Source organism: Canis lupus, chromosome 32, assembly GCF_003254725.2.
Source record: "Canis lupus dingo isolate Sandy chromosome 32, ASM325472v2, whole genome shotgun sequence".
NCBI classification, from domain to species: Eukaryota; Metazoa; Chordata; class Mammalia; order Carnivora; family Canidae; genus Canis; species Canis lupus.
The window spans coordinates 2387521-2415366 of NC_064274.1; the positions used below are offsets into that span (position 1 = coordinate 2387521).

Below are 27846 nucleotides of genomic sequence, written 5' to 3' on the forward strand. Positions count from 1 at the left end.
CTGTAGTTACTGCGGGAGCTGAATCCAGGGCTCCAGAGCTGGCCGCCGCCACTGTGGTTGTTCCTCCTGGGGCCTCACGGGGTAAACAACCCCCACTGAGCCCTGCACCAGGCAGGGGGCTGAACAGCTCCCCCAAGTGCTAACACCTGAAAATCAGCACAACAGGCCCCTCCCCCAGAAGACCAGCTAGACGGACAAGTTCCAGGGGAAGTCAAGGGACTTAAAGTATACAGAATCAGAAGATACTCCCCCGTGTTTTTTGTTTTGTTTTGTTTTGTTTTTTTGCTTTTTGATTTCAGTTTGCTTCCTCCACCCTTTTTTTCTTTTCTTTCTTTTTCTTTCTCTTTTTCTTCTGTTTTTTTTTTCTTCTTTTTTTCTTTTTCTCTTTTCTTTCATCTTTCTCTCCTCTCTCTTTCTCCTTTTCCCAATACAACTTGTTTTTGGCCACTCTGCACTGAGCAAAATGACTAGAAGGAAAACCTCACCTTAGAAGAAAGAATCAGAAACAGTCCTCTCTCCCACAGAGTTACAAAATCTGGATTACAATTCAATGTCAGAAAGCCAATTCAGAAGCACTATTATACAGCTACTGGTGGCTCTAGAAAAAAGCATAAAGGACTCAAGAAACTTCATGACTGCAGAATTTAGGTCCAATCAGGCAGAAATTAAAAATCAACTGAATGAGATACAATCCAAACTAGAAGTCCTAACGACGAGGGTTAACGAGGTGGAAGAACGAGTGAGTGACATAGAAGACAAGTTGATGACAAAGAGGGAAACTGAGGAAAAAAGAGACAAACAATTAAAAGACCATGAAGTAGATTAAGGGAAATAAATGACAGCTTGAGGAAGAGAAACCTACATTTAATTGGGGTTCCCGAGGGCGCCGAAAGGGACAGAGGTCCAGAATATGTATTTGAACAAATCAAGCTGAAAACTTTCCTAATCTGGGATGCATTCAGATCCAGGAAATAGAGAGATCCCCCCCTAAAATCAATAAAAACCGTTCAACACCTCGACATTTAATAGTTAAGCTTGCAAATTCCAAAGATAAAGAGAAGATCCTTAAAGCAGAAAGAGACAAGAAATCCCTGACTTTTATGGGGAGGAGTATTAGGGTAACGGCAGACCTCTCCACAGAGACCTGGCAGGCCAGGAAGGGCTGGCAGGATATATTCAGGGTCCTAAATGAGAAGAACATGCAACCAAGAATACTTTATCCAGCAAGGCTCTCATTCAGAATGGAAGGAGAGATAAAGAGCTTCCAAGACAGGCAGGAACTGAAAGAATATGTGACCTCCAACCAGCTCTGCAAGAAATTTTAAGGGGGACTCTTAAAATTCCCCTTTAAGAAGAAGTCCAGTGGAACAATGCACAAAAACAAGGACTGAATAGATATCATGATGACACTAAACTCATATCTGTCAATAGTAACTCTGAACGTGAGTGGGCTTAATGACCCCATCAAAAGGCGCAGGGTTTCAGACTGGATAAAAAAGCAGGACCCATCTATTTGCTGTCTACAAGAGACTCATTTTAGACAGAAGGACACCTACAGCCTGAAAATAAAAGGTTGGAGAACTATTTACCATTCAAATGGTCCTCAAAAGAAAGCAGGGGTAGCCATCCTTATATCAGATAAACTAAAATTTACCCCGAAGACTGTAGTGGCAGGTGAAGAGGGACACTATCTCATACTTAAAGGATCTATCCAACAAGAGGACTTAACAATCCTCAATATATATGCCCCGAATGTGGGAGCTGCCAAATATATCAATCAATTAATAACCAAAGTTAAGACCTACTTAGATAATAATAATACACTTCTACTTGGTGACTTCAATCTAGCGCTTTCCACACTCGATAGGTCTTCTAAGCACAGTATCTCCAAAGAAACGAGAGCTTTAAATGATACACTGGACCAGATGGATTTCACAGATATCTACAGAACTTTACATCCAAACTCAACTGAATACACATTCTTCTCAAGTGCACATGGAACTTTCTCCAGAATAGACCACATACTGGGTCACAAATCGGGTCTGAACCAATACCAAAAGATTGTGATCATCCCCTGCATATTGTCAGACCATAATGCCTTGAAATTAGAACTAAATCACAACAAGAAGTTTGGAAGGACTTCAAACACGTGGAGGTTAAGGACCATCGTGCTAAAAGATGAAAGGGTCAACCCGGAAATTAAGGAAGAATTAAAAAGATTCATGGAAACTAATGAGAATGAAGATACAACCGTTCAAAATCTTTGGGATGCAGCAAAAGCAGTCCTGAGGGGGAAATACATCGCAATACAAGCATCCATTCAAAAATTGGAAAGAACTCAAATACAAAAGCTAACCTTACACCTAAAGGAGCTAGAGAAAAAACAGCAAATAGATCCTACACCCAGCAGAAGAAGAGAGTTAATTAAGATTCGAGCAGAACTCAACGAAATCGAGACCAGAAGAACTGTGGAACAGATCAACAAAACCAGGAGTTAGTTCTTTGAAAGAATTAATAAGATAGATAAACCATTAACCAGCCTTATTAAAGAGAAGAGAGAGGAGACTCAAATTAATAAAATCATGAATGAGAAAGGAGAGATCACTACCAACACCAAGGAAATGCAAACGATTTTAAAAACATATTATGAAAAGCTATAAGCCAATAAATTAGGGAATCTAGAAGAAATAGACGCATTTCTGGAAAACCACAAACTACCAAAACTGGAACAGGAAGAAATAGAAAACCTTAACAGGCCGATAACCAGGGAGGAAATTGAAGCAGTCATCAAAAACCTCCCAAGACCGAAAAGTCCAGGGCCAGATGGCTTCCCAGGGGAATTCTATCAAACGTTTAAAGTAGAAACCATACCTATTCTACTAAAGCTGTTTGGAAAGATAGAAAGAGATGGAGTACTTCCAAATTCGTTCTATGAGGCCAGCATCACCTTAATTCCAAAACCAGACAAAGACCCCACCAAAAAGGAGAATTATAGACCAATATCCCTGATGAACATGGATGCAAAAATTCTCAACAAGATACTAGCCAATAGGATCCAACAGTACATTAAGAAAATTATTCACCATGACCAAGTGGGATTTATCCCCGGGACACAAGGCTGGTTCAACACTCATAAAACAATCAATGTGATTCATCATATCAGCAAGAGAAAAACCAAGAACCATATGATCCTCTCATTAGATGCAGAGAAAGCATTTGACAAAATACAGCATCCATTCCTGATCAAAACTCTTCAGAGTGTAGGGATAGAGGGAACATTCCTCAACATCTTAAAAGCCATCTACAAAAAGCCCACAGCAAATATAATTCTCAATGGGGAAGCATTGTGAGCCTTTCCCCTAAGATCAGGAACAAGACAGGGATGTCCACTCTCACCACTGCTATTCAACATAGTACTGGAAGTCCTAAACTCAGCAATCAGACAACAAAAAGACATTAAAGGCATTCAAATTGGCAAAGAAGAAGTCAAACTCTCCCTCTTCACCGATGACATAATACTCTACATAGAAAACCCAAAAGCCTCCACCCCAAGATTGCTAGAACTCATACAGCAGTTCGGTAGCATGGCAGGATACAAAATCAATGCCCAGAAGTCAGTGGCATTTCTATAGACTAACAATGAGACTGAAGAAAGAGAAACTAAGGAGTCAATCCCATTTACAATTGCACCCAAAAGCATAAGATACCTAGGCATAAACCTGACCAAAGAGGTAAAGGATCTATACCCTAAAAACTACAGAACACTTCTGAAAGAAATTGAGGACAACAGAAAGAGATGGAAAAATATTCCATGCTCATGGATTGGCAGAATTGATATTGTGAAAATGTCAATGTTACCCAGAGCAATGTACACTTTTAATGCAATCCCTATCAAAATACCATGGACTTTCTTCAGAGAGTTAGAACAAATTATTTTAAGATTTGTGTGGAATCAGTAAAGACCCTGAACAACCAGGAGAATTTTAGCAAAGAAAACCATATCTGGGGGCATCACAATGCCAGATTTCAGGTTGTACTACAAAGCTGTGGTCATCAAGACAGTGTGGTACTGGCACAAAAACAGACACATAGATCAATGGAACAGAATAGAGAACCCAGAAGTGGACCCTGAACTTTATGGTCAACTAATATTCGATAAAGGAGGAAAGACTATCCACTGGAGAAAGACAGTCTCTTCAATAGATGGTGCTGGGAAAATTGGACATCCACATGCAGAAGAATGAAACTAGACCACTCTCTTTCACCAGACACAAAGATAAACTCAAAATGGATGAAAGATCTAAATGTGAGACAAGATGCCATCAAAATCCTAGAGGAGAACACAGGCAACACCCTTTTTGAACTCGGCCACAGTAACTTCTTGCAAGATACATCCACGAAAGCAAAAGAAACAAAAGCAAAAATGAACAATTGGGACTTCATCAAGATAAGAAGCTTTTGCACAGCAAAGGATACAGTCAACAAAACTAAAAGACAACCTACAGAGTGGGAGAAGATATTTGCAAATGACGTATCAGATAAAGGGCTAGTTTCCAAGATCTATAAAGAACTTCTTAAACTCAACACCAAAGAAACAATCCAATCATGAAATGGGCAAAAGACATGAACAGAAATCTCACAGAGGAAGACATAGACATGGCCAACAAGCACATGAGAAAATGCTCTGCATCACTTGCCATCAGGGAAACACGAATCAAAACCACAATGAGATCCCACCTCACACCAGTGAGAATGGGGCAAATTAACAAGGCAGGAAACCACAAATGTTGGAGAGGATGCGGAGAAAAGGGAACCCTCTTGCACTGTTGATGGGAATGTGACCTGGTGCAGCCACTCTGGAAAACTGTGTGGAGGTTCCTCAAAGAGTTCAAAATAGACCTGCCCTACGACCCAGCAATTGCACTGTTGGGGATTTACTCCAAAGATACAGATGCAATGAAACGCCGGGACACCTGCACCCCGAGGTTTATAGCAGCAATGTCCACAATAGCCAAACTGTGGAAGGAACCCCGGTGTCCATCGAAAGATGAATGAATAAAGAAGATGTGGTCTATGTATACAATGGAATATTCCTCAGCCATTAGAAAAGACAAATACCCACCATTTGCTTCGATGTGGATGGAACTGGAGGGTATTATGCTGAGTGAAGTAAGTCAATCGGAGAAGGACAAACATTATACGGTCTCATTCATTTGGGGAATATGAATAATAGTGAAAGGCAATATAAGGGAAGTGAGAAGATATGTGTGGAAAATATCAGAAAGGGAGACAGAGCATAAAGACTCCTAACTCTGGGAAACGAACTAGGGGTGGTGGAAGGGGAGGAGGGCGGGGGGTGGGGGTGAATGGGTGACGGGCACTGAGGGGGCACTTGACGGGATGAGCACTGGGTGTTATTGTGTATGTTGGCAAATTGAACAGCAATAAAAATAAATTTATTATTAAAAAAAAGATGTATGCATTTATAATTTTGAAAGGTAAACCAAATTGCCTTCATAGAGATATTGCCAATTTATGTCCTTACCAGAAAGTAGTATTAGAATGTCCATTTTTCCATATACAATATTGCTAAAATTTTTGAACTTTGCCAATTTGATACGTAATAAATGGAATCAGGTTTTAATTTCTATTTCTTTTATTATCATTGAGGTTATATATCTTTTCATGTGTTTAAGATCCACATTTTGTTTTCTGTGAATTTGTCTTTCTGTATTGTTCCATTTTTGTGTACGTACTGTTGAAGTGAGCAGTGTTTAGTATAAATTTTTTGATCATGTCCTATTCTGATTCTTTGTTGTTGATTAGTGGGAGCTCCTTATATAATAAGTTAGCACATATCTGCACTGTATATTTTAACTGTTATGATAGAGAAATGTACCAAGTGCTGTGGGATCACAGGTGAAAGGTAAATTAATTCTACCTGGAAGAGGATATGGCAAGAAGTAGTTGAAGTTGGTCCTGGAAGATAGAATTTTGCAGAGGGGTTGAGAGGAAAGTATTTCAGTGGTGCAGAAGCATGAAAGTGAATGATACGGATAAAGTACACTGTGCTGTAGCTTGAATATAGGATGAAGAGGGAGGTGGCAGAAATGTGACTAGAAAGGAATCTTCCTTTGAGTTTGCATAGTTCCTGGATTCTTTTTGTTATTGAGAAGTTGGAGAAGTATTGGTTGTAGCAGTTTACATTCCCATACCCATCCAGCAGTGAGTGAGTGCCTGCATTCCTAAAAACTCTGGATATCGTCAGTCTTCATTTGTGTTTCTTTATCATATTTCTAATTTATATCTTTTTGCCTATTTTTCTGTTGAACTGTTTGTCTTTTTTTTTTCCTGCTTTTTGAAAATTCTTATTAGGGATATTAATTACACTGAGAATATTTTATCTTTGTTTCCTTTATCCAATAGAAAAAAATTTTGTTTTGAAAATTTTCATTCTATGTCTTCCCCATATTCTATTCCAGTGCAAGTTGAAAAGGAATTTAAAAGAAACAATGAGGGCATACCTGGTGGCTCAGCGGTTTAGCGCTGCCTTTGGCCCAGGGCGAGATCCTGGAGACCCGGGATCGAGCCCCACGTCAGGCTCCCTGCATGGAGCCTGCTTCTCCCTCTGCCTGTGTCTCTGTCTCTGTCTCTGTCTCTATCTCTATCTCTATGTCTCTCATGAATAAATAAATAAAATCTTTAAAAAATAAAAAAATAATATTTCTAAAAGAAATAAATAAAAGAACAATGAGAGTTATTCCATAGCTTGATGAGAATCATCGTATTTATAATCTTAGTTGTGTTTTTAATTTTTTTTTTTAAGATTTTATTTATTCATTCACGAGAGACACAGAGAGAGAGGCAGAGGCACAGGCAGAGGGAGAAGCAGGCTCCATGCAGGGAGCCTGACATGGGACTCCATCCTGGGTCTCCAGGATCACACCCTGGGCTGAAGCAGCGCTAAACCGCTGAGCCCCTGGGGCTGCCCTATGGTTTTAATTCTTTAAGATTATTTATTTATTTGAGAGAGAGGGTGTGTGCAAGTGCACATGCACTCTGTGGGGAGGGACAGGACAGAGAGAATCCCAAGCAGACTGCGTGCTGAGTGCATAGCCCGATGTGGGGCTTGATCTCCCGACCCTGAGATTACAACCTGAGCCGAAACTAAGAGTCAGAGGCTCAACCTACTGTGGCATCCAGATGGCCCTGTGTTTTTTGTTTTTTGTTTTTTAGTATACTGACTTTATAATATACTAAAAAAATGTTTTTTGTATGCCAAAATTTTTTTAAACATTTATTCATTAGAGACACAGAGAAAGAGGCAGAGACATAGGCAGAGGGAGAAGCAGGGTCCCCCGCAGGGAGCCTGATGTAGGACTCAATCCCAGAGCTCCAGGATCACACCCTGAGCTGAAAGCAGACACTCAACCACTGAGCCACCCAGGTGTCCCTGGCAAAAATTGTTTTTATCAGGATTTGAGACAGGGTAGAGAGGCTTGTGCTTGATTCTTCTCTCATCATTTCATTCGTCCGTGTATGTGCATATACTCATAGTTTGTCAGTGGCAGATCCTGATATAAAAGGCCACTTTGGTCATCTCTGACTTTGGTTCTGTTTCTTTGTTGATAATAGGTTCTTTTTCTTCACATATCTCAAAATTTTTTATTGACTGCAGAACATCTTGCGTAGAACAGTTGAAACCTAAGTACCTAGTATTTATGCCTGGGAATGCACATGCCTCTTGTAACAGTGTTGAATCAGCCCAGTTAGAAGTGGAGCTAGGTTTTGGTTTTGGTGTTGCTATGGTTACAACCAGCTTCAAATTTCTGTTCTTTACATGGTGCAAAAGGTGGGGGCAGGGTTGCTGGAAAATTTTTCTCAGCATTCCTCCTTTATGCTCTGTTTTCTGCCTTGCCTGTGTACCTGTACCTCAGGGTGGGGCAGTGGGGGTGGGGGAGTCTCTCTTCATACTCTTGCTTCTTCCCTAGTGTAGATTGCTGTTGCTTATTAGTGTTTGCTAGACTGGAGATGGGTGCAGGAGGGATTCTCTGTTTTCCAAATCAGCCTTTGAGTGCGCCCTGTGTGACTGGACCTTCAGGTTGGGGTTTTCTCAATATTTCTGTCCCTTTTCCTCACGGTTTCTATCTATTGCAGGTCTTTGCCAGAGTGTCCAGGCCCTTCCCCAACTCGACTACTGTTGGAAGATATTGTGCTCAGGACTGTTTACTGACCTACCCCTAAGGATAGACGTTTTTGTGTTTTTTTCTTCTTTCTTTTCCTTATACACATGGGTGTTTACCTGTGACCTATGTGGTTTCAGGGTTACATGTCTTTCTGGTAGCAGTGACCAATCTCTGTGGCTGTATTTTTTAGGGAAGCTTTCTAGTCTCCTGGCCTGCTCCAGTCTTTCCCAGGAGCATCTGGTGGAGGTCAGTGGAAAAGGCCTACAAATTGAGTGTGAACTCCTATTGTGTGTGGATATCCCAGGAGGTTTCTAGTAGCCCTAACATTTTAGCTGTTTTTTTTTTCTTACCTGCTTACCTTTCTCTCCTACTATGCTACAGGTCTGTCCTGAGTATACATGTGGAATGGGGATAGGGAATGCAGGCTGATTCTCCTTGGCTATAAGGCTACTTGGTTGCCCTGTGATCTTAGCTTTGTGATGCATTCAAGAAAAGTTGTGATTTTATCCAACTCTCTAATTGTTAATATTCATTCCAGTTTTTATTTTTCAATTTTCATTTATTTGTATCACTGGTTTCTTTTTTTTTTTTTTTACTTTCACATTGTCAGTATAAACAGAACTTCTGCATTTAGTTTTATGAATAAAAGCATCAGAGATATTAGTGAACTTATTTACAGAATTACACTGAGAAATAAGATGTCAGGATGTTTGCATTTCATTAATAATTACATGCCCTAGGCATTTTCTCTTTAGTTCTGTTTAGTTTAGTTTGATGGAAGTTGTGTATCACTATGCCCCCCAACCTCCATCCCGCAGTTCCTCAGTGTAAAGAGTTTTTCAGCCTTGAAGGGACTCGATCTCTGGGGTCACAGATCTTCAAAGGTCTTAAAATGAGCTTTATTGTATAGCACTGATTTTTTTTTTGTTTTGAGTATAACCATGGAATTATTTTTCCTTTTATGCTTTTGGAGTTAAGGATCAGATAAGGCAGGGAGAAAGTTATTACCTGAGTATAGTCTCTTGTTATATTTAATCTATGTCATTTAGATAGGTAACCACAGCTAAATTCACTTGAAGTCAGATTGCCAGATATTTTTCCCTGGGCTTGGCAAAAACCTTTTTAGTATGATTTATTTTTATTCCCAAGAATCCTAGCATTTAAGCTCTCCTGATAGGGCCTTATATAATTGCATGAACAACAATAGTTCTTCTGGATGTGATTGTAATGAATAAAGATAGATATTTTTGGAGGGTCATGAAAAACAGACAGTGGGTATATAAAATTAATTATTGACAGGTTTTGTTCAGTTATGTTTTTTTTTAATTTTGGAAGAAAGTGCTTTTTAGAGTCCTGTTTGATCTGTGTTATAATATGCTCCTTTTTTTATTTAACTAAAACAGTGTTCTGTTTGTAAGTTAAAAAAATATTCTGGCCCCCTTCCTCCATCTTCAAAGCCAGGAATGGCAGATTCCCTTTCACGCTCGAATTTCTTGTTCCCATCTCTGTCAGATGTAGTTAGGAAAGGGAAAAAAATTTCTCTGCTTTTAAGGACTTGTGTGATTAGATAGGCCCCCTGGATTATCCAGACAGTCTCCCCATCTCAAAGTCTTTAGCCCTAAGCACATCTGCAAAGTCCTTTTTTGCCATGGAGATATAACATTTTTGGAAAGCTATTATTCTGCCTACCATAATATTTTAGAAATATTACTTAAATAATTTCAAACTCTATGGTTAAAAGATTATAGGTGTGATTTGAATTAATGTTGAGATTTTAAAATATATTATCTCTAGCTCTTTTTTTTTTTCTGTCTTAGGTTCAAACTCTTACCTGCAGTTACCTGTTGAACATATTTTCCTAGATATTTTATAAACACCTTGTTAGCTTTTGTTATGTATCAAACCACTCAAGAATTATTTATCATTGCCCACACATGTGTTAGTCAGCTGATCTAAGCCAGGTTTGGATGGGGTATCTCTTAGGACCTTGGCTGGGCTTGCTGCACATTTGAGTCTGCAGGTCAGCTGCAAATTGTCCAATCTAGCCTGGGGCTCTGTGGGGTCAGCTCTGTTTTACGTATCTCTTATTCTTGTAGCCCAAGCATATTCTTATGGAAATGGCAGAAATACAAACATGCAAGTGGAAACCTTTTAAGCTTCTTATTGGCCTAAGCTTAGAGCAGAGAAACTGTCACTTTTGCTTTATTATATTGGCCAAACTAGTCAGATGACCAATCAAAGTGCTGGGAAATATGTTCTACCTCTTTTTTTTTTTTTTTTTTTTTTTTTTTTTATTTATTCATGATAGGCACACAGTGAGAGAGAGAGAGGCAGAGACACAGGCAGAGGGAGAAGCAGGCTCCATGCACCGGGAGCCCGATGTGGGATTCGATCCCGGATCTCCAGGATCGCGCCCTGGGCCAAAGGCAGGCGCCAAACCGCTGCGCCACCCAGGGATCCCTGTTCTACCTCTTTAAATAGGAGGAACTGCAAAGTCACTCAGCAAAGGGACTTGAATGAAGAGAGGGAATAAAGAAGTAGAGTCAGTGATGCAACTAACCCCACGCTCAAACTCTGTATTGCCTCAAACTAAACATCTTTGTAAATACCTCCCTTATAAGAAAACTGTTTTGCTTTCTTTATTTCTAGTCTTAATGATACTCCTCTATGCCTAGTCACCTAAGCTAGAAATGTAGGAGATGTTATATAGACTTTTTCCATCTTTCTATTTCTGCAGTGTATACTTTATAAATATATAATCTCATTTTCTCTGGTCTATTACCAATACTACTCTGGAGGCTGTCATATTTCCTTGAGAAGAAAGGGAGGAATTGGTCTTTATATTGTCTCTAATTCAGCTTCCTTCAAATCTGTCTCTTGTATTGTAGCTGGGATACTCTGTTGGAAATACAGATGCCACTCCTGTTCCGTGGCTTCTTATTACCCCTAGCGAAGGCGCTCTGTGATCTAGATTCTCCAGCCCCATCTTCTGATGTATCTTGCCTTCTGTTTTGCCCTTTAGTTCAGGAGTCAGCAAACTATGTCCAGTGGACCAAAAAAATCTGGTTTACTATCTATTTTTGTATGATTCATGGACATGGTCTTTACATTTTTAAGTGATTGGGTAAAAAAAGAAAAAACAGTATTTTGTGACACATGAAATTTAAGCTATTTGTTCATAAAGTTTTATTGGAACGTGGCTACATTCATTCATTTCTCAATGTCTATGGCTGCTTTCACATTACAGTGCCAAAACTGAAATACTGAGATAAGAGACCATAAAATATTTTGCTGTCTGGTCCCTTCCAGAAAAGTTTTGCTCACCTTTGCTCTCATCAGTTAGAATTTATTGATTTATTTAAGATTTTATTTATTTATTCACGAGAGAGAGAGAGGGGCAGAGACACAGGTAGAGGGAGAAGCAGGCTCCATGCAGGGAGCCTGACGTGGGACTTGATCCTGGGTTTCCAGGATCAGGCCCTGGGCCAAAGGTGGTGCTAAACCGGTGAGCCACCAGGGCTGCCCATCAGTTAGAATTTATAATTGGTCTCCTTGAATACTTGTATTCTGTTTCATGACTCAATACTTTTATTATGTTGTTTCTTTGCCTGGCTGACCCTACTTTTTAAAGTAATAGCTTTATTGAGATGTAATTTACAAAGCCTACAATTCACCCATTTAAAGTGTACGATTCAGTGGTTTTTAGTATATTCACACTTTTGACACCATCACCAGTGTCAATTTTAGAACATTTTTGTTAACTTCCCCTAAAACCTCATGCCTATTGACAGTGATGCCCCATTTTTTCTAACCTCCTTTCCCAGCCTCAGACAATCACTAAGTCTACTTTCAGCCTCTATGGACTTCCTGTCCTTCATGTTTCATAAAATATATGGTCTTTTGTGACTGGCTTCTTTCACTGGCATAATGTTTTTACAGTTCATACTTGTTATAGCTTGTATCAGTACTTCAATTCCTTTTCACTGCTGATTAATATTTAATAAGATACGGGTATTTTATTTTATTTTATTTTTTAAGATTTTATTTATTTATTCATAGACACAGAGAGAGAGAGGCAGAGACACAGGCAGAGGGAGAGGGAGAAGCAGGCTCCATGCAGGGAGCCCGATATGGGACTCGATCCCCGGTCTCCAGGATCACACCCCAGGCTGCAGGCAGCACCAAACCGCTGCACCACCAGGGCTGCCTGAATACGGGTATTTTAAAAGTATGGATATACCACCACATTTACGTATCGATCTCGGTTATTGGACATTTGGGTTATTTTTACTTTTTGGCTGTTATGAGTAATGCTGCTATGAACATTTGTGTACACCTTTTCATGCGGTCATATGTTTTCGTCTTTCTAGGGTATATACTTTGGCCAATTCTTCCTTATTCTTCAAGAATTGATGTTAGGGTCATCTCTCATAGAACACTTTCCTAGTTTCCTAGAGTGGATTAAATGTCTTCCCTACAGCTCTGATAACACTGTGTCAAAGTACTTAGCCATTCTATTGAAATTATCTGTTTATATGTCTGTCTCCTCTATTTCTCTAAATTTCTGGAGAACAGCATCAATGCCTTATCCAACTTTGTATCAACTGCATACAGTACAAAAGTTCACCTAATACTTGTTGAACTAGAAAAACTATAAAGCAGTTTATGCTTTTGAATTAAACAAAAAAAAATAAACTTTATTTTTATTATTTTTTTCTGAATTATGTACATTGGCTTTTTAAAAAAAAGTTTCTTAGAATATGTATTGAGATAACTGATCTTGAATTTTTTTTTTTAAGGCCTGCAAAGAAAACAAAAAAAAGTATGAAAGACAAAGCATCAGATGAGAAAAAAGATGAGATAGAAAAAATAAAGTCATATTCCTTTATGGAAGGTGAACCTGAGGATGATGTCTACTTAAAGCACCTATATCCAAGGCAGATATATGAGGTGGAGAAAGCTATTCAATTACTTAAGAAATTTCAAACTCTAGACTTTACTAATCCAAAGCAAGGTGTTTATCTTGATTTGACACTGGATATGTCACTGGGGAAGAAGGTATGTAAATTCAATTAAAATAAATTTGTGAATAGTAGCTGTGTGAATTGCTGTTTCTTAATTTTTTTAATTCTTTGTTTCCTATAACAATTTTTGGGAAATCTTATGCTCTTTGTATACTATAGAATGAAAAATGTTTGTTTTTATTTTCCAAATATAAAATATGTTGAACATACTCTGCAGAGTTAATGAACATGTCTCCTATTCACCTGAAAATCACTGATATAAATTTCAGCAAAAGTAGTATTAAAATTAATTGAGGTATTACTATAACTTTGAAAAGTGACTTACGCTGCCTGAGTGTCATACTCCTTTTCTGTAAATGAGGATTTGGGATTAGCTCAGTTGCCTGCAGGTATGTTCCTTCGAGTCCTGTGTTGAGACTGAGTTTGTATGTGCATGTACCAAGCTCCTCACTCTTGCTTCATCCTAAACTTTTCTGCTTTATCTGTTTATATGCAGTTTTGGAAGACTTTTGCTTATAAAACTCTAAAAGTAGTAAAAATACTAAATTAGAGTTGAGGTCCATTATACCACTAAATTTGGAAGTGTTGCATTTAAGAAATTTAATTTTCTTGGAAACAGTATTTTAATTTTTATTCTGAGGATGTCTTTTTTTTTGGGTCAAACTAGAAGATACAAATTTTTTAATACAATTTAACAACCTCAACAACAGTTGAACACGTAGGAGGAGGCAGTACAGTGTAGTCCTTAAGAGCATGGGCTCTGGAGTCAGATTACAGTACAGGCCAGAATCCTGGTGTCACCACTTACTTGCTCTTTGGGTTTCTGGTTTAACCTCTTCAGATCTATTTTTCTACCTTCTTTAAGGGGAAATAAAATGCTTCTTTTATACAGTTTTTAAGAGGATTAATTGCGATAATGCATGTAAAGTATTTGGTAAGTGTTTAATAATCACAGTCAACATTTACTGGAAAATTTTCTGTGTACCAGCCACAATGTTAAGTGCTTTGCATGCGTTTTCTCATTTAATTCCATAATAACCTCAAAAGAGGAAGCTGAGACATAGAAACTGAAGTAAGTTGTTCAAGGTCACAGAATAGGAGGTGGAGTTAGGATTTGAATCAAGGTCTTGAATCAAGAACGTTTTTCTTAGTTCTTATTTATTAGAGACAGTTTATACCAGCCACGCTGTAATTTTATTTTATACCACAGTGTTACTGTTAGTTCTTTTATTTTAAAAATGTTGTGGTATCCAAGATGATCACCCTCTCAGTCAGCCGTTAATGTACTGTTTACCATTGAACAACATAGGCTGAATTTGAGGATTCACTTACATGCAGTTTTTTTGATAAATACAGTACAATACTGTAAATATATTTTTCTTATTTTCTTAACATTTTCTTTTCTTTAGCTTTCTTTGATATGATAATATAGTATCTAATATATACAGTGTACCAAATATGTGTTAGTTGACTATTTATGTTATCAGTAGTTAAGTTTTGGGGAAGTCAAAAGTCATACGCAGATTTTCCACTGGGCTGGGGATAGTGCTCCAAACCCTGAGTTCTTTAGCGGTCAGCTGTGGTTCATAATGAAGACTTGTTGTACCACACACTTTCATTAACATTGAAAGGGTACTGGTTTCTTTCTAAGACATTTTTTTTGTTTTTGATAGAGCCCTTTTACAACAAGCTAATATTCCCCCAGGGAATTTTATTATGATTTTATCGTGGTTACTGGCCATTGAAAAATTCCCTGAAACCAGTTGTGACATGTTAATGGCAAAGGAATGTCAGTCAATAAAATTGAGTTGCATGTCTGATAACAAGTGTGCTTAAGAGTGTGCCTTCTTGTCTGAAAAGAAGTCCTCAGGAGCTTATCTTTACTCAAAATAAAGTTTTTTAAAAATATATAACCTTTCAATCAGTTTTAATTAGGGAACAACCCTTTTTCCCTTTTTTCTAGATCTTAAAACTGCACAAAAACTATGGGCCTAGAACTTGTTTCCATGTGAAGTCTCTCTAAGTGATATGAGCCACAGGGCTAGACAGATCCTTGGCTTAGGTAACTGAACAAAAAAGTTCTGAGGCCCTGTAGAATCTCCACCCATGTTTGGGTGGGTGTCTCAATGCACGCCATTACATATCTTGGATTTTCCAACTGACTTCCCAAATGTCTTTCAAAGTGGTAGGCAGTCTGTATAGTTTCAGAATAGACCCAGTCAGAAGAGCCTTTCATGCTTGGCATTTCTACCTTTGATTTAGGGTTAATAGTGACCTACTAAGCAGATTAGCTGGATATTTTCTGTTGTCCATTATGCATAGCTGTGCTCATATACTCCTTATAGTATCAAAAAACTTACATGTTCTTTTTAATTTAATTCAAGGTAGTAAACATTTATTTATTTATTTATTTTTTTTATTTTTTATTTTTTTATTTTTTTTTATTTTATTTATTTATTTATTTATTTTTTAAAGATTTTATTTATTCATGAGAGAGACAGAGGGAGAGAGGCAGAGACACAGGCAGAGGGAGAAGTAGGCTCCCTGCAGGGATCCCAAAGCAGGGCTGGATCTGTGGACCCCGAGATCATGCCCTGAGCAGAAGGCAGATGCTCAACTGCTGAGGCACCCAGGCATCCGTAAACTTTTAATGATATCTATCACGTAGAAGGCATTGTACTAGGTTCTGGGGAAGATATGGGTATGCAAACACATCTTTTAATATAGGAGAGACTGTGAAGAATGATGTAGAGATAGAAACCAAGTGCTATGGCAGTATGGAGGTGGGGAGAGAGAGAGATTTTCATTATGATTTCTTAATAGTCTCTTATGCTTTAATAGTAATCAGTAAATAGTTCTGAATTAATTAGAGGACATATGGTAGAACTAAAATGTTGAAAACAAAACATGTTAGCTTTGTTTTTTATAGATGTAAGAGATACAGAAAAGATGAATGAATTTTTCTTAATTATTTTTCCATTGTTGTATATTTAGAAAAAAGTGGAGCCATTTGCCAGTGTTCTTAGTTTTCCATACCCATTCATTTCAGAAATCAATAAAGTTGCTGTACTTACAGAGGTGAGTAACCTTTGCCAACTTTTCATATCATTTACCTTTTTTACATATCACATTGATCAGTGCTTAGATTAACTGAATGAGTAGACTAGTCACATAGCCTTATTTTCCCCCATTTGAAGCAGTTAGGTGCCTTATTTGAGGTTATGTCATTAGTTTGAGAAAGAGCTAAACTAGAATATTAATTTCATCATTTTTAATCTACTACATTATGTTTCTTGTAAGAAACTGAAGAGAAATAGAGAATTTGTCCTACTAGTTCCTGCTTCAAACTCAAAGTACTCTTTTCAAAAACAATGAAATTATTTTGAAGCAATGAGCTCACTTAGTACTGTGAAGACAGAAACCACACTTTTAAAAATATCTAGTCTGGAAAGCCAGGAAAGTCGAAGCTGTAACAGAGTCATACGGCTCTTTTTCTGTCTTTTTGTGTTACTTATAAACATTTGTTTGTAATGTATCTATAAATTGTTAGAGCATTTTGATTCTTCTATATCTGCCTCACTTTCAAGGAAGAGATTTTTTTTATTTCTAGAAAAGTGGAGAATATAGCTGTTGGAATGCTATAAAACTTGAATGATTTAAAGGAGTGATACATTTTCACAGTAAAATCAAATGGCATAAATGGAATATACAGAAAGACAATAACTAATCCTGTGTTTTTCTTTTGAATTTTCAGACAGCTGGCTAAATTTAAGTTTTTCATTCTAGTTAGTTAACATACAGTCTTATATTTCAGGTGTACAATGTAGTTTTGATTTTGTCATTTCTTAAGTAATTTTTCCTCTTCTATATTGGGGATGTCTCCATTTAAGTTAGCAAAACTAAACATATTTTAATCTTTTACTTTTGGAAGATGATATATTGAAGGCATTGAAGAGTTAGGTTGAACCACTCTGGTTCAATGTGTTTTAATGTGTTTCCTCATGTGTTAGTCAAGAAACACCTTAATCACCTACAAAGTAAACTTGTTCAGGATGTAATATCTCTGATGTGTCTGATTGAGAATTGATGCATTTTCAGTTAAAAGTAAAACCACAATTTTTACTTTGACCTGTGATATTATTTCTTACAAAATACTTGAAAGCAGATTGAACTTACTTAAAGATTGATGTTCAAACTATTGTATTTATAGAATGCATCAGAGATTAAAATAGCAGAAGAAAATGGAGCTGCGTTTGCAGGAGGAACTAATCTGATTCAGAAGGTACAGTGTTGTATTCATGTTCATTAGTTATAGAAATTGTTATCTTTGCCATCCATTGATTTGTTACATGTGGAACCTAACCACTATGCTTACATCTTTTGATGTAATGTAAATGGTTAGTAAAGCTTTGTAGAACAGGGAAGAATTTTCCCATTCTAAGTCTCAAAATCAAGCTAAGAAAAAACTATCCAGTCTGATACTAATTATGCTTGATTTATAGTGTGATTTTTTCCCCCTCTTTTCTTGCTGTATGTTTGTGAGAGTTTTGTGAGTAGACTGGAAAGGGCAATATGACTCTTTGTGGTTTTGAGTGGGAGATTTAAAGTGACATTTAAAAGGTAGCACTCATGAACATCATTATTCATTTTTTGAAGCTCAAATATTTGTTTTTGCCTTCTTGAGGTGAAAAGTGTGATTAACTTTACAGATCACAAAGGATAGTATCTGACCTCTGTAGTAATATGATACTTTTTTTTTTTTGTAATATGATACTTCTAATTATCTTAACTTTTACTCTGCAGCCACTTCAGAGTTGCATAGATTCCCCATGAGGCAACAAGTGGTTATGCTGCTTGTATTGAGAAAGTAACAAAGAATTTGTGGAGCTGAATTGCAATCAGAACAATATATATTTTTTTTTAAGAGGTGGGAAGAAGAAGCCTGTCTGTTGAATTTTGGGAGTTATTTTTGAAAATACAAGAGATTTTCTTTAACATTCTCTAAAATCTTTCTCTTTTAAATTTAATTGTTTAGGTTATAGGAATACTTTTTGTATTTGGCGCAAGAGAAAGTATATGAAAATTTCTTTTTTTTTTTAAGATTTTATTTATTTATTCATGAGAGAGATAGAGAGGCCGAGACATATAGGCAGAGGGAGAAGCAGGCTCCCCACAAGGAGCCTGATGTGGGACTTGATCCCCAGACTCCAGGAACAGGCCCTGAGCCAAAGGCAGATGCTCACTGGTGAGCCACCTAGGTGTCCCTGAAAATTTCTTTTGTTCCATATTCAGATTTGGATTTGGGGAAAGTTTGAACTGGGCCCTTCCTTTGGGATGTAGAAGAGTGTTTGTAGGTTGTTTTTTTTTTTTTTTTCCACCCCCAATAGTACTCTAAATGTGGGGAGGATTCTGTATTTTTAAGGAGAGTCTCCAGAATGATTTTTGGGAGTAGCGCTAATGGAAAATACAAAGAGATTATGCTTTCATGCAGAGTCTGGCTCAAAGTCAGAGGGTGGTACCAGTTCTTTCTGATGTATGATAAACTTTAATCAAATTATTAAAATTCTTTTAATTTTTAAAAACTAAACAATACCACATATTCTTTGGAATTGGAGAGTAGAGCGTAATGTCTGGAGCCAGAGAACTAACTATTCTTATTAAATTAGTGTACCGCCTTCCATCTGTTTTTTTTTTTTTTTTTTTTTTTTTTCCAGAAAGCATAAGAGTGTCTGGTAGAACTGTCAAAACAACAATGGAGTTTAAATGAAGTTAAATGTTAAGCAAGAAATTACTTCTCAAGAAATAAATGTCTGTAACATTGTTTATTAAATAAAACATATTTGAAAAAGTAACCCAAATAAGGAAAGCAAGTACATTTTGAAATTATTTGGTCAATATTACAGGTACAAAATTTCCCTTAGGGATACCATTGATGATCTATTACTAGAGGAAAAATGCCATCTGTATAAGGCATCACTAGCATATTCTTGCAGGTTTTCACATGGAATCTTTCTTTTTAATTTTTTAATTTTTATTTATTTTATTATTATTTTTTTTCACATGGAATCTTTCAAAGCTCATCCATGTTATTTTTTTTAAAGATTTATTTATTTATTGAAGAGAGAGAAAGAGAGAAAACAAGCAAGCATATAAATGGGGGGAGGGGCACAGGGAGAGGGAAAGACTCCTTAAGCAGACTATATACTGAGCTCATGACCTGACCCAAAATCAAGAGTACGCCACCCAACCAACTGAACCACCCAGGCATCCCTCATTCATGTTAATTTTCAAAGGTATTCAGGTTATGAAATAAATTCAATCCAGTTTTATAAATAGTATCATGAGTGTAATTTTTTTAACACATTCTGTATTTTTTATTTAGATTAAATACTATTTTACTTAGCACTTATAAAAGGTAAGGTACGGGGATCCCTGGGTGGCGCAGTGGTTTGGCGCCTGCCTTTGGCCCAGGGCGCGATCCTGGAGACCCGGGATCAAATCCCACATCGGGCTCCCTGCATGGAGCCTGCTTCTCCCTCTGCCTGTGTCTCTGCCTCTCTCACTCTTTCTGTGTGACTATCGTAGGTTAAAAAAAAAAAAAAAAAGGTAAGGTACGGTGAATTTACTAAACTAATAGTCATTTAGGTAAGGCCTTTATTTAATAAATTCATTTTGTTTCATTTTGAGATATCACAAATATACTTGGTTGTGAGAGATTTTTAAATAATTTAATTTTTACTCCTCCCTAAAGCATGGTTTTTGTTTGTATAGTTTTGTATTATTCCAAGATGTGATTTTAAGGTTAACTGTAACATAACTTTCACACATAAATTTAAAGGAACATGTCATAAAATCCATATTGGAAAGTAATCTTAGAGTAGAAATTTCACATGCATTTCTTTGACATTTAAAAATTGCCTCTGTTTTCATATTTATATGAATGAGAGCTCTGGGTTCTGGAACTACATTACATGTGTTCGAGATCTGGGTCTGCTTTTTGTAAGTGCACAGTCTGACTAATATGCCTTGAGACCTCAGTTTCCTATCTGGAATGTGTGGCCAACATCAGTACTGCCTCCTAGAATTATTGTAAAGACTGGATGAACTAAATCATTTGACATGTTTAGCAGAATGCTTGGCACATGTGTTAAGTGCTTGTTTAATGCAAGTTATTGTTAAGGGGACCAGAGTAAGTTATTTAGGGAGTAAAGAATTTGTAAAAATAAGAATAGTAACAGAAAGGTAAAATTCCAGAATCACTGTTTAATTTTGCCATGGTACAAGATTTTAGGGTTTATTGTGTAGCCCCAAACTGCGTTTTTTGAGTGACATACTATGGTAATAGTATATGCAAAAAGAATCATTGGTAAAATATTTGTTGTCCAGGCAATATTATTCTAAAAAGTTGCTTTTCTATAATGAAACTAAATGTTTTTGTAATCACTTTGTAATCAACTGTATGTTTAAATGGAGTATATTGTAGTCTAATAATTATTTTAGATGCTTGCCTACATTAAAACTGTTTTTAAAAATTTGTATATTATTATTATTATTTTTGCTATTAAAATGGAATTAAGAGTATGGATAAATATATTATAAATTAATTTATCTTTGACCATCTCACTCCTCTTTTATTTTTAGTTATTGGAGGCAATAGAAGTTTAGTTTCAGTTCTTTGTGAAAATAATTATAGATTAGTTCTCTTGATGCTCTAAATTTAGGAAAGCAGTGTGGTTGCTAGCAATTTGAGTGTTATTAATTTTACATGTGATATATTGCACAATTTTTGGCATTGTTTCTATGGCCAGTTTTAATGAACATAGGAATTCACCTTTGTTAGGAGTATATGAAGCATGTACACATCAGTGCTATCTTCTAGTTTATTATACTTTTGCCTAGTATAACCCCATGTAAGAATTAAATCAGATGAATTTTTTTTTTAGGGATGTGGCAGTTTTTAAAAGAACATCAGGGCTGCCCCGGTGGCTCAGCGGTTTAGCGCCACCTTCAGCCCAGGGCGTAATCCTGGAGACCTGGGATCCAGTCCCACATCAGGCTCCCTGTGTGGAGACGGCTTCTCCCCCTGCCTGTGTCTCTGTGCCTCTTTCTCTCTCTCTCTCTCTCTCTCTCTCTCTCTCTCTGTCTCATGAATGAATAAATAAAATCTTAAAAAATAAAAAAAAATAAAAGAACATTAGAAAATATTTTGGTTCTAATGGTTTTCATAATTGGTAAATGTGTTTGTAAGGTCTTTGTGTTTGAAGAAAAGAATTGTGCTTAATGTCTGTTTTCTAAGTTCTAAGGGAAATTACTACATTATACTTTATTTTCAGAAGGATAAAGCTTTTCATATAATTTATCTTTTTTCCCCTGATTTTCAGATTTTGGATGATGAAATTCAATCAGACTTTTATGTAGCTGTTCCAGAAATAATGCCTGAGCTTAATCCATTAAAGAAGAAGCTGAAAAAAAGATTTCCAAAACTAACTCGAAGTAAGGGAGAATTCTTTTTATTAATTTAATATGCTGTCAAAAGCTTTCTAATATATATATTTATTTATAAAACGAAACTGCTTATATGTAGAGTAAATAATATGTTCTAGTATTTGAATTTCATGTTGTGTAAGAACATGTGGATTTGATTTTTTTTCCCCTTTGGCATTAATACTGGTAATAATAATTTGAAAACCTAGTTACTTTATAATACCAGTTCTTTAAATTTAGGCCACATTCAAGTTTGAAATTAATGCCATATATTTAACCCACTAGATATGTTATTTTCATACTATTTTATACCTCTTTATCAATATAATATGTATGCTTGTATATGTCAGCATTCATGTATGTTCTATATATATAACATACATATATATAACATATACATATATATATATAATGCTTATTGTGTGCATGGCTCTGTAGATATTTCCCTTAAGGAACTTTCCCCTTCTAGTCATTTCCCTCTTATGAAATCTAGTAAGAGGTAATGTTGTTACATAAATAGCCATAGTGTGAGGTATTATATGATAAATTCACAGTATGCCAAATGTGTTCAGTAGAGGAGGAATTTATACATTGGTGGGGAAATCAGAGAAGGCATGCTGAAGGAGATAACATGTAAACTATAATTTGAGGGCACCTGGCTGGCTCATTCTGTAGAGTGTGCAACTCTTGGTCTCAGGGTTGTGAGTTTGAGCCCCACTTTGGGTGTAGAGATTATTTAAAAATAAAATCTTAAAAAAAAGAAAATAAACTTTAACTTTAAAGGGCAGCTAGCTGGCTCAATCAGTAGAGCATGTGACTCTTGATCCCAGAGTTGTGAATTAAAGCCCTACATTTGGTGTGGAGCCTACTTAAATAAACAAACAAACAAAAAACCTGTACCTTGAAAAATTGGATGAGTAGATTATTATTATTAATAATATTATTATTATTAATTTTAAAGATTGTATTTATTTATTTATTCATGAGAGAGACAGAGAGACAGAGGCAGAGACATAGGCAGAGGAAGAAGCAGGCTTCCTGCAAGGAGCCCATTATGGAACTTGATCCCTGGACGAGGATCACACCCTGAGCCAAAGGCAGATGCTCAACCACTGAGCCACTCAGGCATCCCATTTTAAATAGAAGAAATCTATTAATGATTTACAATGAAATAAGTCAGATATTATAGGCCATGTACAAAAAATGTCAGTTAATTTTCTTTGGCTTGTAGCAAATGGTACCCCTACATTGAAATGAAAGAGAATAATGGGAATTGTATTGGAAGATTGATCCCATATTGGGAAGGATCTTAAGTAAGATCCTAATAAGCTTGGGCTTTTATTCTGTATTTAGCAGGAATTTCTTAGAAGTTTTTAAAGTGGGGAGTTCCTTACAGTTTTAATCTAGAAAGAGTTTGTGTAAGATATATTGGCATGCATCAAAACTAGAAGTTGGGAGCTCAGGTTCGGTGCAGTTGTCAGAGACTAATAAAGGTAATGTTAAAACTAAAGTCTTCATAATGAGATGAGTAAGGAGATAAATGTCAAAGATACTAGGTCTTAGGGCTAATAGGAATGGACAAGTTGAGGAGGAGGAAGGGAGGAGTCCTATAATGCTGAGATTTTGAAGCCTAGGGATCTCCTAATAAATTGATACTAATGGAAACGGAATATTTGGGAGGAAGAATAAGTTTATTTGCTGACATTTTTTTTAGGTGTGCTGGATTTGAGATAAAATTTTATGGTATAAACAGAACAAGTGTTTTAAAATTGTTTTAGTAGATTCATTTTCAAATTCTAATTCAAATTGAACTAATTCATGATATACGATAGCCACTAATACTTATCTGAATTGTAGATTACGTTCTGTATTTAAGCTAATTCAAATGTCCTCTCTGATTCTTTTATTGTTGTAGAGTTTTATTTAATTTTGGTAACTTGCATTGAATAACACATCCTTAATAGAAATCAGATTGAAGTTTGGTGCTTTTTATTAGCACCATTAGTCCATTATGGTAGTGTGTATTGTCATGGAATCGGACTTCGAGTCTTACCTAAGGAAAACGTGAAACTAAACATTATTTTAAAATTTAAACTGGAATTATAGTTGAATTTGATGAAAATATCTCTCATAATTTTTTGTTTCTAATTAAATTAAGCTCATTAAAACCAAACAATACTAAATATAGTCAATTAAAAGTGAAACTGAATAGCAAATATATCGGTGTCCAGTAATCTCCTTACTTTGCATAGTGAACTGATTTTTCACAGAAATTAACTTTGTCACCTTTGCTACTTTATCCATTCTCTGAAGAATCCTCTTGGCTTCTTTCTTTATTCTTTAGCCTTGAGTTTTTTTTTATTACTGCTTTCATCATAAACGTTGAGACTATTGTTTTTAGCCTGAAAGATTTTCAAATAACTTATTTCTTTATTTCAAATTAGAAAAGTGTCCCTTTAAAATGTTTATCTTTATTAATTGACTTTATTTCTACTTTCATGAGTCATGGTTTCCGTATACCTACCATGGTCAAGTTTCCTAGGTATGTAGTCCTTCACTTCGATTTGCTTTAACAAAGCATCTTGAAAAAATAGACCTTTCTCCTATAACGTTTTCTTTTCTCCCTCCTCAGGATCTGTTTAACAGCACTGGCAAAACATTTATGTTCTTTAAACATGAAGACAAACGATTAACCTGTCAAAAATGTTAACACAGAACACACCAGATGTTTATTAGAACAAATAAGACTAAAAAAAAAAAAAAAGAACAAATGAGATTTGTATTATGCATTTTCAGAGCTTATTCTGATTTTTTTTCTTTAGGAACATTTGATTCCCCTTATATCCAACAAAAGATTTTAGGGTAAAATAGAAACTACGTTTTGAGCAAATGGATGAAAATTAAAAAACAAACAAGCCCCTACAGCTGAGCTCATTAGTTTCCCATTTTGTCTTACATTTTGTTTTACTAATGGGAGTGGGTGTAACTGTCTTGGCTGGATTGAGTGTGCACATTTTGCAGCTTGTTTAATGCTGCATTTTTATTCATTTTATTTTAATTACGTAACTGTAGGCAAGTTCTCTACTTGTCAAATGCACACTTGGGTTCTTTTCCTAGTATTATGTCTTCTTTCTTTGAAAAAAAGACATTTAAAACTTGCTTTTCAAATTTCTTGGAAGAAATTGGGTTTCATTTTGCTTGTCAACTAGCTTTCTTTTCCCGATGTAAATGCCCTCTGGATTGTTTCCTCTTTAATATAGATATGTTTTTTTGATATTTTAGATTTTTTTTATTGCTAACCTATCTTTTAACACTTATTAAACAAAAAATATGAGTATGAAAAATATCTTGACTTAATGGAATTAGTCTTTTATTACACATATTAACCTATGAGTGGGTATTATGACATAGATGGAGAAAGTGGAATCCTTTTTAAACTATGCTAAGTTATTGGCAGGTAGGTGGAAGAGGGACATGATTAGAAAATTGGACTCACTAATGTGTATTCTTCTTAACACATAGCTCTCTCTTTTTTCTTTTAGCAACCCTGATTCCTTATTTTATTTTTTTTAATTGGAGTTCAATTTCCAACATATAGCATAACACCCAGTGCTCATCTCATCAAGTGCCCCCCTCAGTGCCCGTCGCCCAGTCACCCCCACCCCCCGCCAACCTCCCTTTCACCACCCCTTGTTCATTTCCCAGAGTTAGGAGTCTCTCATGTTCTGTCTCCCTTTTTGATATTTCCCACTCATTTTTTTTCTCCTTTCCCCTTTATTCCCTTTCACTATTTTTTATATTCCCCAAGTGAATGAGACCGTATAATGCTTGTCCTTCTCCGATTGACTTATTTCACTCAGCATAATACCCTCCAGTTCCATCCACATTGAAGCAAATGGTGGGTGTTTGTCGTTTCTAATGGCTGAGGAATATTCCATTGTATACATAGACCACATCTTCTTTATCCATTCATCTGTCGATGGACACCGAGGCTCCTTCCACAGTTTGGCTATTGTGGACATTGCTGCTAGAAACATCGGGGTGCAGGTGTCCCGGCATTTCACTGCATCTGTATCTTTGGGGTAAATCCCCAGCAGTGCAATTGCTGGGTCGAAGGGCAGGTCTATTTTGAACTCTTTGAGGAACCTCCACACAGTTTTCCAGAGTGGCTGCACCAGGTCACATTCCCACCAACAGTGTAAGAGGGTTCCCTTTTCTCCACATCCTCTCCAACATTTGTGGTTTCCTGCCTTGTTAATTTTCCCCATTCTCACTGGGGTGAGGTGGTATCTCTTTGTGGTTTTGATTTCTATTTCCCTGATGGCAAGTGATACATTTTCTCATGTGCATGTTGGCCATGTCTATGTCTTCCTCTGTGAGATTTCTCTTCATGTCTTTTGCCCATTTCGTGATTGGATTGTTTCTTTGCTGTTGAGTTTAATAAGTTCTTTATAGATTTTGGAAACTAGTCCTTTATCTGATATGTCATTTGCAAATCTCTTCTCCCATTCTGTAGGTTGTCTTTTAGTTTTGTTGACTGTATCCTTTGCTGTGCAAAAGCTTCTTATCTTGATGAAGTCCCAATAGTTCAGTTTTGCTTTTCTTTCTTTTGCCTTCGTGGATGTATCTTGCAAGAAGTTACTATGGCCGAGTTCAAAAAGGGTGTTACCTGTGTTCTTCTCTAGGATTTTGATGGAATCTTGTCTCACATTTAGATCTTTCATCCATTTTGAGTTTATCTTTAACACATAGCTCTTAGAGTTAACATCAATACTCTAGTTGGAGTCTTTTCAAAAAGAAAGGTTGTTGTAGGGCATCCCGGGTGGCTCAGCGGTTTAGTGTCACCTTCAGCCCAGGGTGTGATCCTGGAGACCCGGGATCAAGTCCCATGTCATGCTCCCTGTATGGAGCCTGTTTCTCCCTCTGCCTGTGTCTCTGCCTCTCTCTCTCCTCTCTGTGTTTCTCATGAATAAATAAATAAAATCTTTAAAAAAAAAAAAAAAGAAAGAAAGGATGCTGTAGCAGTCTTGTCCAAAGAGTATTCACATCTACTGAGTAAGGGCACTGCTTTCTGTATGGAAGATGGTATTGTATCATATTTGACACTAGTGGATGTAAACTTACTGAAACCTAATGTGAAATATTTTTAACTCATAGATTGACATGCTGTACTTAAGAGTATTACTTGCATTTTTAAAACAATTGGAACTCTTTGGTTATATAAAGAAAAATATGAAGACAGGATTTTTGCACAGTAACGAATTAGAAATTTTTCTAAATTCCCCCCTCATGTATTAGTTTAAAAACTATTTATGTGTGAAAGACTCCAATGATAATTAGGAATAATGATAATTATTATAGATTAATTATTGATATATTACAGCTGGTTTTGTTACTCTTCCTTCATTTCCTATACTCTAGCAATAGTGGCCTTCTTGCCCTTCCTCATACACACTAAGTGTTCTCCCTTCTCTGATCTTTGGACTTACTGTTTCATCTATCTATAATGCTCTTTGCTTATTAACCTGGTTCACTTTCTCATTCAAATATCACCTAGGCAAAGAGGCCTTCCATAACTACCCTATAGAAACTGTTATCCTCCATGCCCTCTTAATCACTGATTTTTTTCATTATTGCAGTTTTTTAATTTTTTAGGACTTAATCACTTTTAGCATCTTACTCTGTCAACCACCATATTGTTCTCTGTGTTTATAGGTATTTTGCTTTTTTGTTTGTTTTTTAAATTACATATAGAAATGAAATCATACGGTATTTTCCTTTCTCTGTCTCACTTATTTCACTTGGCATAATAGCCCCCAGGTCCATCCATGTTGTTGCAAATGGCAAAGTCTCATACTTTTTTATGTCTGAGTAACTTTCCATTTGGTGTGTGTGTGTGTGTGTATGTATGTGTGTGTATGTATGTATCAATCATACCTTTTTTATCCATTCATCTGTTGATGAACACTTAGGTTGCTTCTGTCCTGACAATTGTAAATAATGCTGCAATAAACAAACATAGGGATGCATATATATATTTTTGAATTAGTGGTTTCATTTTCTTTGTATAGATACTCAGCAGTGGGATTACTGGATTGCATGGTAATTTCTACCTTTTATTTTTTGAGGAACCTCCATACTGTTTTACACAG

The 27846-nt window shown here is 36.3% G+C and overlaps 1 protein-coding gene across 6 annotated transcripts in view; it reads left to right on the forward strand.

Moving 5' to 3' along the window:
• Positions 1-27846, forward strand: part of MRPL1 (mitochondrial ribosomal protein L1) — a 95755-nt gene that overhangs the window by 16939 nt on the left and 50970 nt on the right. For 4 of the 6 annotated variants that reach the window (XR_007407736.1, XR_007407737.1, XM_025427046.3 and 1 more), the window contains 4 exons: positions 12986-13244; positions 16205-16288; positions 17421-17492; positions 21592-21703. Coding sequence is in view for 4 of the 6 variants with exons in the window: in XM_025427046.3 (XP_025282831.1) it covers positions 12986-13244; positions 16205-16288; positions 17421-17492; positions 21592-21703 (527 nt within the window). In the remaining 2 variants the exon portion in view is untranslated. The remainder of the gene's footprint in view (positions 1-12985; positions 13245-16204; positions 16289-17420; positions 17493-21591; positions 21704-27846) is intronic. The other 2 variants (XM_049104912.1, XM_049104913.1) reach the window with 2 other exon arrangements.